We start from the raw sequence: 10,505 nt of genomic DNA on the forward strand, positions 1-10,505 counted from the left end.
ATGATATCTTGCTGCTTTGAGCTGCTTGCACTTCCACTGTTGGTGCTTGTGTGTGTGTGTGTGTGTGTGTGTGTGTGTGTGTGTGTGTGTGTGTGTGTGTGTGTGTGTGTGTGTGTGTGTGTGTGTGTGTGTGTGTGTGTGTGTGTGTGTGTGTGTGCGCGCGAGTGTGCGTGTGTGCGTGAAAGGAGGGGGGGGGGGGGGCAACACATGTTCATGTGCAGATCAGTGCTGTGAGTGCCTGCACTCCCGTCTTACTGTAAAAGCTATGTAAGTGATATTTGAGGTCCAGCAGGCTTCAAGAGACACTCACTCCAGAACGGCAGTTTAATCCTTCATAATGGCTCAGTATGGGCATCCACAGCCATGGCAGATTAAAGGACTTTTATTCTTTCTAATGTCTGCTTTCATGTGATTAACACACTCCTGTTAATGTGTCCTTGAAAGCAAGGAAGATGGGATCAGTATGTAATGTTAACACACATCTATTCCATCCCAGCGGTTGGTACGTTTTGGGATTAAGAAAGCACACTGCTACACACGACTCATTTTAATGGCGTATAATGCTTCCTTTATAGTCTGCCGTACAGCGGTTTCATAGTAGCTCACAATGCAGCTTGCAGATCTGCTATTTTCGTCGTATGATAAAGTAATAACTTAAAATGTGGAGTGTAAACTTTTAACTATGATAAGTATGTGTGATTTGTAAAGACAAGAATCAAAAGAGGCCTCAAAATGTAAAGCAGAATCACATGTCACATCACAGGTTTAAATGTGTAATTAAGTGGCTGAAATACCTTTTCCCCCCCTTCATACAAGTTCCATAATTTTTAGTTTTCAGGAAAGGGAGGAAGAGATAGAAGAGCAAGGAAAAACAAGGAGAGAATCAAGTCAAACTAGAAAAAGTTCCCCTCGGGGCACAGGTCTCCACCAGGGCAGGTCAGGTTGTGGCCTCCTGGTGGCACTATAATAAGCCAATGTGTAAAGGGTGCCATTTCTTCTTACCCTTGGATGGCAATTGGATGATTTGAGGCATTTTGTTCCAAAAATGTGTTTTGCAAAAGTCCACCTGTTGGTGGCGCTATAACAGGCCGATGTGAAAAGGGTGGGATATATTCCTCAGCCTAGTAGGAACGTCTGTGAAAGATTTCACGTAAATTGCATGCTGCATTTATGATTTGAGGGTTTTTGTTCAAAACGGTCCAATCTTGCAAATTTTGAAAGCCAATGCCATTCAAGATGGAATATGAAATATCGGACAGATCCGTCTTGAGCACATGATTATAGAGATACTGTGGGATTTTTGGACAAAATATGGAGGAGTAATAACAATAAATGTGTTTTACAAAAGTCGGCCTCCTGGTGGCGCTATAACAGGCCGTCCTGAAACATTTGGGGCAGAGGGTCATCGTTGGCATGGCATCTAAAGTTTCGTATCGACCAGGTGCCGAAGATTAGCTGGTAACAGACGGACGGACACACACGGACAGTTGGACACACAGACAAACATAAGGGCCTCACACACCGGCGGCGTCCGACGCGCGTTCACGCCTCGCCTGACGCTCCGATACGCCACCGTTCTATTTTCCAGGCGTTGCCTTCGGCCTGGTGGAGACAATAATCTAATGTTGAATAGAGTAATAAGTAAAATAAAGATCTATCGATTTATCTATCTATCTATCTATCTATCTATCTATCTATCTATCTATCTATCTATCTATCTATCTATCTATCTATCTATCTATCTATCTATCTATCTATCTATCTATCTATCTAAGTAATATACATACATTATATACTATATATAACATGAGGTTGCAAATAGTAGGATATGCAGATGTGTAGGCTACATAAGGTGCTACAGTAGAACAATAAACAGATACAGTGTGGGTCTGTAGGGCTTTGTGCAAAAAATAAATAAACCAAAATAGTCTCATGTACATGTGGTGAGACACAAAGGAAAGTAGTCTACATAGAGGAAAGTAAGCATGCCGTATACACCATGTAAACTTCTGATGACTTCCATTCACAATATACTTTGTCAGATGTTCATTCATAATCCAAATGTTAATAAAGAGTAAAAGCCTTAATACCATATACCAGCCATAATAATACATTGCAATAATTTCTAACTCAGAGACCAAAGGTCACTGTTTGACTAAATATTGATAGCACATGATGCATGACTTCAACCATACACACTAACAGAGTCTGCAAATGTCTTGTGTGTGTGATGGGTTAGAGTTACTATATGCATTCATTTATAATGGGTTACTATGCATTATAATGGGGTGGGATTACAGACACTGAGAGTACCATTTGGTTAATATTTTTGTGTAATCCAGAACTTTTCTTTTTTTACAAGGTTTCATGTTTGAAAACAAATCACTTGCTTTAATGGCTTTTCAGTGAATAATGCATTTAATGAGATCAAACATGTTGCTAAATATAAATTCATTGGCTGCGTGGAATTGTTTTTTTCTCACACTTTTTTCATATGGATATTGTAATCTTTAATCCTGGATTTGTGTTTTTTATTCATACTGTTGGCCTGTAGAATACAGTAAATTTCTTTCATACAACATGAATGCTGTACTATGGTCTCATACTGGGGCTGATTCGGGAAAGTTGCAGGTCTAAAACATGGGGTCAGTTTATGGTTGCCATCCCTTGGTTGGATCTAACATCATAGTATTAATTTTTTTTTTAAACCTTAGTGTGATATCAAATCTACAGAGCGGCTGATATATATACCTGTACTGTATATAGTAGGTCCTTTAAGTTTATGATACCAGTGGGAAAACACAGTTTGCAGTTCATAAATGTTCAATCTAGGTTTCTTTTAAGCCATGGGAGGTACACAGTAAAATCTTCAGCGTTCATTTCTTCATTTGTAACTCTCAGAGTTCTAGTAAATGCATTGTAGCATTGTTACATCTGTATGGCATAGTGGTGGTGCGTCATAGCTAATATCATTGTCAAACTATACACTGGGTTAACCAATGGTTTGTTGGTAGAAAGAAAGATTGTGCTTTTAGGAAAGGCACCATATGGAAGAAGCCAGTTCTTTAGATTTATGGCATTCATAGTGGTGAAAACATTTGCCCGTTCATAAAGCTTCAACATAATTATTATTTATTATTATTATTATTATTATTATTATTATTATTATTATTATTATTTATACGTTGAATAACCCTTGATTTCACTCATTGTGAGGACAGACCCCTTCAGGAAAAACACAGAAGAAAACAGCAGCTTTAAAACACATCTTATGACTCTCTCAAATGTAGGGGGATAATCAGTAACATGTTGTGCTCATGTGATAGCTAACTGGATTTTCAAACCCAGGAGGACAATGAGTGCTTTTACAAACGGGCTGACTGCAAACAGTTATTTCCAGGGTAAATGGATATTATGTGTTTCAAGACCCCATGTTGCATATAGTACATCACTTTTATTTCAATATTTTGCCCTGAGTGAAAATGTGTAAGGCATCCTTTAATTCATTCCACGAGGAATTGACTGTGAGTTTAAAATATTTTCCAGACAGTAAAGTAGTCTACAAGGATTTCCTTCCTGTCACGTTGCATTTAGTTTTATCCGTGAAAATTCCACTCAACCCCAAAGCCAAGCAATTACTTGCTTTTATCTTCACCTCTGGTGACATCACATTCCACCTATGTCCCTTAAACCCCCTCTGATCCATTTCCATTGCTCCCTCTGATCAGGCTTTTGTTGTCTGACCTAAAGTTTCAATATTGGAATATTTAGCATGGAATATTCACCCATATAACCCATTTGACAAAATGCAAAGTCTAACTAATTTGTATACAACTGCCTATTTTAGACACCTACCAAATGTGGAAATGGGTATTGAATCAGTGGTCAGTAGGACAGTGACTCTCAACTTTTCAAGGACCCCCAGACCCAGTTGAATATTCATATAGGCATTATCTGCACTGCAAAACATGTGTAGATTTAAATCTGAGAGTTTACAAATGGAACCAAATGGGCTCATAAAGAACCATTTTGTTCCATTTGTACACTTTCTGAGTTACCAACCAGTAAGGATCGACTTGTTTTGCTAACTATATCCATCTTGCTGGGGACCCTCTGGAGCCCCCTGTGGGTCCCTGGACCCCATGTTGAGAACCAGGGCTTTAATGGGCCTTAACTATATGGCTATTGGGGGCTGAGAAACCCATGTAATTGCAGCTGCCCTGGAACAAAGTGCTCTGTGATACAGTAGCTCACTAATCTGTGAGTCAGGAGACAAGGCCCATGTGATTCCATTTTGAACAGGCGAGGGTATCTGTGGGCAAATGCCATTCATGTGCTATCCACACAATAACCTGAAGTTTAACGCCATCACCATAACTATTCAGTCAAGAAATCAGTAAAAGTATTAATGCAAGTGGTCCTTTTCCTTCTGAAAGAACTTAGCCCGCATGATTGAAAAGATTGGTATGTGTTGTGTGCATTGGCCTGTTGGTATTCTGTTATGGCATTGTGCACTCAGCTTTGAACAGCATGGCCAAAATTTAGGAGGAAATGCATCATTTGAAGTGAAAGTGCTGAAGATTAGAGGTCACAATCAGTGCAATCACACAATCACTCCAGCCTCTCTCAAATCTTGGAAATCATAATGCTGATTCCGCAATTATAATTGCAGTGTTGTACAATTGTCTTTTGTTTTGAGTGAACGTTTTTGTTACTAGGTCTGAGCCTACTAAGTCCTGTTAATTTGCCTGGTGCAACACAATCTAATTCTACTTCTTCAAGGTTTTTGTAAATACTCAAAGACTATTCTAACGAGGCAGCTGGTTGCCTGGATTAGGGTTTTAATTGCTGTGGATAATGAGTTTAAATAAGCTGAAATAACTGCGTCATACCAGTTGAAGCCTACTGGAAGTGCTCTTTGTTTTCTTTGGCTATGCCCACGTGTGTTTTTTACCGGAGTTGGCCCTAAACTGGGGAAGTGGATCCCAGTATCTCTGTCTTTGAACGATCAACCACCAGCCACCCCTGTCTTTCCCACCAGTGACTTAGAGTAGGCTATGGCTCAAACTACTCACTTCAACCAAAAAAGGAAAGCTTAATTAAAGCCATTTCAAATGAGACAGATTTTGAATGTGTTTGGCCGTGCTTGCCTCTTGGACTTGTGTTCATCTAATGCCTTGCTGATACAGGGATGTGTTAAAAATGTCTCATTCTTGTCTGCCATCAGTTAATCCAAAATGCGAACCAAATATATTCATTTTCAGCTGGTTAGATAAGATTTGGTCTGATCTGATCCCCTGATCCCCTTTGTAAACTCTAAAGAAAATAAGTTTGTGAAATAAAATGAAATGAAAATGTGCCTAGTTCAAATAGCTGGGTTTCAGGCTGCACATCAGACTGTTATTCTAGTAGGCTTTAAAAAAGTGTGTTGTAGCAACCCACATTCTTCCTGGTGAGAGTTGTGAGGAAAATCCATCCTATAGACCAGCAATGTTAAAAAAGCTTCATTTAGAGCATATTCAGTAACCACGCTGAATGCCGTTCTGCTGAGTTTTCTCTTCTTCAACATGAATGGGGTTGGTGGAAACAGAGATTAACTGCAATTAGTAATGGCTGACCTTGCCCCCGAATGGAGAGCAGTCATGTCTTAACAAGGCGCCTAGCTTCCAAAAGAATGCCGGCATCCAATTCTCTCAATTATGCAAATTGGGTTGAAATCAAAGTCGTTGGAAGGGGTGGACATTTTGAAAAGTTGTGAAACTTCTTTACACTTTTCTTACCTCTGAAACTGCATACTTATTTTAGTCTGACTCTGAAAACTCTTACCTCAACCCTGTTCCTCTCACACCAGCTAAGACCATCCACACTGCAAAGTGAGCACAAAGAAAGGAGTTTGAACAAATTGGAGATTAGGGCCTGGTTATCAAAGTAGATTTATTGTGCCTTGTTCGAGCAAGGGATGAAAATACCCTGTGGGCAAGGAGCAGGGTCATGGGACTTCCAAAAGGATTACCTTGAACTAGAGTCATGAGACTTGGGCTAACAAAGAGCCTGCTCACATGCTCATCATATTAACTGGCCCACATAAAGTGAAGAAGTTTCATGTGTTGTGGGATTCATTGAGACCAGTGGACTGGGAGAGCACCACTGGGAGAGAGAGCTCTGTGGGACGAGGGCTGCAGACGTCCTTGTGTGTCCACTAAGGCTTAATCCCCACCGGCTCTGGGGTTAGGACTCTCGCGGTTCAGATGGAAGATCATATGTAAGTGTACCTATATTCCATAGATGGCACTATGACAGGATTAATACTAGAATTGTGTAAAAACAAATAGTGGCATATGGTGTGATGATATTAGACAAGATCCATACTGAGACAGCAAATATTATGTGAGCATAACTATATCACTATATAGTTCATATTATATTAAATACAGTATATTTAACTTTATCAGCTTTCAACTTTGACAGTGAGCCTGCTGAACCACTCAAAAATCATATTTTAAAATGATCAGTGTTCTGCTTTGAGCATTGCACTTTTGGAAATAATATGCAATATACCGGTTATGTGTTTGTCATTTGAAGGGTGTGTGCGTGTGCGTGTGTGTGTGCGTGTGCATGTGTGTGTGTGTGTGTGTGTGTGTGTGTGTGTGTGTGTGTGTGTGTGTGCGTGTGTGTGCGTACGCTATATATATATATATATATATATATATATATATATTCAATAATAACATAACATCTATTCTGATCTGCTCTGAGGTTTTTTTAATAGGTTAAAAGGTAGATTAATAGGTTATATTAATATTCCTAATTCTAAATAGAAGATAACAAGTTGTTAGTGGCCAGTGTCTTCTGGTAAAATATCTGCTTCCAAAACTTTGGGATTTAATTGGGCCTCCACCATCGACAATAGCCCTTAGACAAAGTTTGCTTTCAGCTCAGGTTATTTTTGCTCAGCACTGGAAACAGATCAGACAGCTATCGGAGTAGGATGTGATGTAGTGAGTGGGCACGCTACTTTTTTGTGATGCACTTCTGAGAATCAAACAGACAATAAAAGATGTTCCACAACACAGATCTGTTATTCAGCTTCAGCTAACAGTACTAATGACATGTTATGAGTGAAATCAATCTTTCATCTTGTTAACCTCCATCCATCATGTTCAAACCAGTCTAATCTATCTAATAAACTCTGTGGGTTTGTTTTTGCACTTTGTTTTCTTCCAGCCGGGATTCGGGACAGAACTGAAACTTTGATAATGACTAATGAGTCATTGTGATGCTAAATGTTTCAGCTGTTCTAAATCCGAAAGATGATCTACCACTCTGTGGTACATTCACTGCCCGTAGTAGATATCACATACAATAACACATTGGAACCTTCTCTTTTACAGGCAAACAGAGCTTGGATAGAGAGGACATTTTATAGAAGAGAATGTGTCCACCCAATACCCACCAAGGACCCGACCAGGTAATTTGAAAGTATTTCTCCTATAGTAAAACACAGTATGATTAGATAAATCATGTCATATGCTTGTAGAGTATGGGGCAAACAAGCAGTTACATCCTCCTCAAGATAGTTGCAGTATAAAGTGTAAAGCTTAAAAGTAACATTCTTCGATATCCACCAGCTATTTTAAGCTGATGCTCAAATTCAATCCATGAATTCTACTTTTCAAATGTAGCCTATGTCATGGTGTGTTATGATACAACATTTGGCTTTTGAGGACAAGAATAGTTAGACAACTCTTAAGTTAAACAGATCCTGACTATGCTGAGTGAGAATGGTCATTTGTACATAAAAATAATAACATAACAGCATTATCTACATTATTATCAGTGGTTTTAGGCTAAAATTACGTATTTCTTATAGTATAATTTAGTGCCTGAATATCATCCCTTGAGTGCTGAAACTAGGGGCTGCCAGGGAGAGCAGCCATGTGTGTGCATGGAGGCACGTATTTTCCAGAGACCCTCACAGGCATGAAAGAGCCTGGGCCATCTGGGTAACGAGGACAGGAGACACAGCCCCCACAAACACAGAAACAATCAGCGTTTGAGCTGTGTCATTCACTTCTAATTTACTTGAGGCCACAGAGGGCCTTGGGACTTTCTATAAAGAATCAATACGCATTTATGTGTATAGAGCTCCAAATCTGGCTCCAAGTTTGTTTGTGTCCCACAGCATGTCCATGAACATGCCCTATATGACTGAGTGGCTCTCTGTGTAAAACGACGCCCTATGTTCCATGTTCCACATAGATGTGCCTGTGGTCAGTTAATACCGCTGCATGTGAAAAGTGGCGAGGAGAACCAGCTGGTGCCCAACGACCCCCAGGAGAAGTGGTCCGTGACCAAACACACTCGGACCTGGCCAACAGATTCCTACGGTACCATTGAGTTCCAAGGTGGTGGATTTGTCAACAAGGCCATGGTATGTTTCACATTTGAACTGCTGATCACTGTTTGTGTGGACCCTGTGATTTAGGATTGATATCTGGTAGCACAGTGGCATCACTGCAAACATAATTGATAGGTTAATAAAAGCATCACTGCATGTATGTTGTCAGTTCACACTTTACACTTTCTTTCTCAGTACATACGCGTGACCTATGACTGCAAACCAGACAACCTGCTGCATTTGATGGTTAAGGACTGGCAACTGGAACTACCCACCTTGCTCATCTCTGTGCATGGTGGCCTTCAGAACTTTGACCTCCAGCCCAAACTGAAGCAGGTGTTTGGGAAGGGCTTGATCAAAGCTGCAGTCACCACTGGGGCCTGGATCTTCACCGGTGGAGTCAACACTGGTGAGACCCTAACCATTTAGAGTTCAGGGACAGTTCTGTGTTTACTTAACAAATCACAATCTATGTTATTAGAAGATTATTTTTTCCCCCTAAACACTCATTTCATAATGCCCATTCTGCGATTTACAAGAGGAGATTTGAACAAACCAGGGTCACGGGTTTAGGTGCTATAATTAGAGCATTTGAGGGAAAACGTCTCTCAAATGCTATCCTGTGTGTGGATTTTGCACACAGTAGCCACGCTGTGTCCCATGATGGTGCCCCATTGAGGCGCAAAAGAATGATTAGTCACGCTAGCATGTTTGGGTCATTTGATTCCAGGGGTGATCCGTCATGTGGGGGATGCATTGAAGGACCACTCGTCCAAGTCCCGAGGGAAGGTGTGTTCTATAGGAATCGCTCCTTGGGGCATCCTGGAGAACAAAGAAGACCTCATTGGAAAAGATGTAATGATTTGTGCCTCTGCATTCCATCAATTTCGCAAGACAAACATTGTTTCATACAACACTTGATTATTCAGCACACTATAAGTTGCTTCTTCTTATTCCAGGTGACCAAACCCTACCAGACAATGTCCAACCCCCTGAGCAAAATGGCTGTACTTAACAACAGTCACTCCCACTTCATCTTGACCGACAACGGCACCTGTGGAAAGTATGGCTCAGAGGTCAAACTACGTCGGCAGCTGGAGAAACACATGTCCTTGCAGAAGATCAATACACGTAAGTCACATAGTGGGCATGGCAGTATCTGCCGCTCCTCCCATAACATGTCTTGAGTGGGACCTGGAGTCCGACTGCCTATTGCTTAGTCTCTCCCCTGTGGACATGTGGATAGAGAGCATCTCTGTGACCTGTGGGTTTCCCTTTGTCATCCTATGCCTGGAGCTCGTGATAAGGCAGGGACAGCAAAGGGATGCTCAGCTGTCACCACTGACTTCACTGTCTGACGTCACTCTTTGTGGTGAAGTCTGTTATCACAGCAATGTCACATCACAAGACGTTCTCCATTATCACCCTACCGACTTCCTGAATTCTGTTCTGTGCTTTTATAAGATGACAAGACGTCAGCAATATGTGAATGGATGGATGGATGGATGAGTGGATGGATGAGTGGACAAATGTGCGGAGAGGCAGATGTGCAAGTGGATGTCATCGTTCTGACCTCCCGTTAGTCAGACTGATTACTAACACTACCCCACACTCTAACCTCAGTCTTAACCGGCCACGTAGGTCGCCAACCCTAACCTCAGTCTTAACCGGCCACGTAGGTCGCCAACCCTAACCTCAGTCTTAACCGGCCACGTAGGTCGCCAACCTTAACCTCAGTCTTAACCGGCCAAGTAGGTTGGACTAACGGGATGTCAGACTTATGGGCAGTCCCTGATGGGTCAGGGTAATACAGTGATTGACGACCGCTCCCCACGTGTGTTTCAGGTCTGGGCCAAGGGCTCCCTCTTGTGTGTCTGATTTTGGAGGGAGGGCCCAACGTCATCTCTATTGCCTTGGAGAGCCTGAAGGACGAGCCTCCAGTTCCTGTGGTGATCTGTGACGGCAGTGGCCGTGCTTCTGACATCCTTTCCTTTGCACACAAGTTCTCAGAGGATGGCGGGTAAGACCTATTCTCTCACTGAATCACCAGCTGTAGTCCCACACTACCACTGTTAATTCAACAACTACGACTGTTAATGTAACCAAA

The 10,505-nt window shown here is 41.4% G+C and overlaps 1 protein-coding gene across 1 annotated transcript; it reads left to right on the top strand.

Moving 5' to 3' along the window:
* Nucleotides 1-8,297: 8,297 nt before the first annotated feature.
* On the top strand, nucleotides 8,298-10,422 carry LOC310857388 (transient receptor potential cation channel subfamily M member 1-like; the record flags this gene model as incomplete). The annotated part of the gene is made up of 5 exons (XM_083763039.1): nucleotides 8,298-8,431; nucleotides 8,594-8,807; nucleotides 9,129-9,253; nucleotides 9,358-9,529; nucleotides 10,244-10,422. The coding sequence occupies exons 1-5, from the start codon at nucleotides 8,429-8,431 to the stop codon at nucleotides 10,420-10,422; spliced, it is 693 nt and encodes a 230-aa protein (XP_083619165.1). The 5' UTR covers nucleotides 8,298-8,428.
* Nucleotides 10,423-10,505: the final 83 nt, after the last annotated feature.

The sequence above is a fragment of the Protomyctophum parallelum genome (genome assembly GCF_964188405.1).
Source record: "Protomyctophum parallelum genome assembly, chromosome: 4".
NCBI lineage: Eukaryota > Metazoa > Chordata > Actinopteri > Myctophiformes > Myctophidae > Protomyctophum > Protomyctophum parallelum.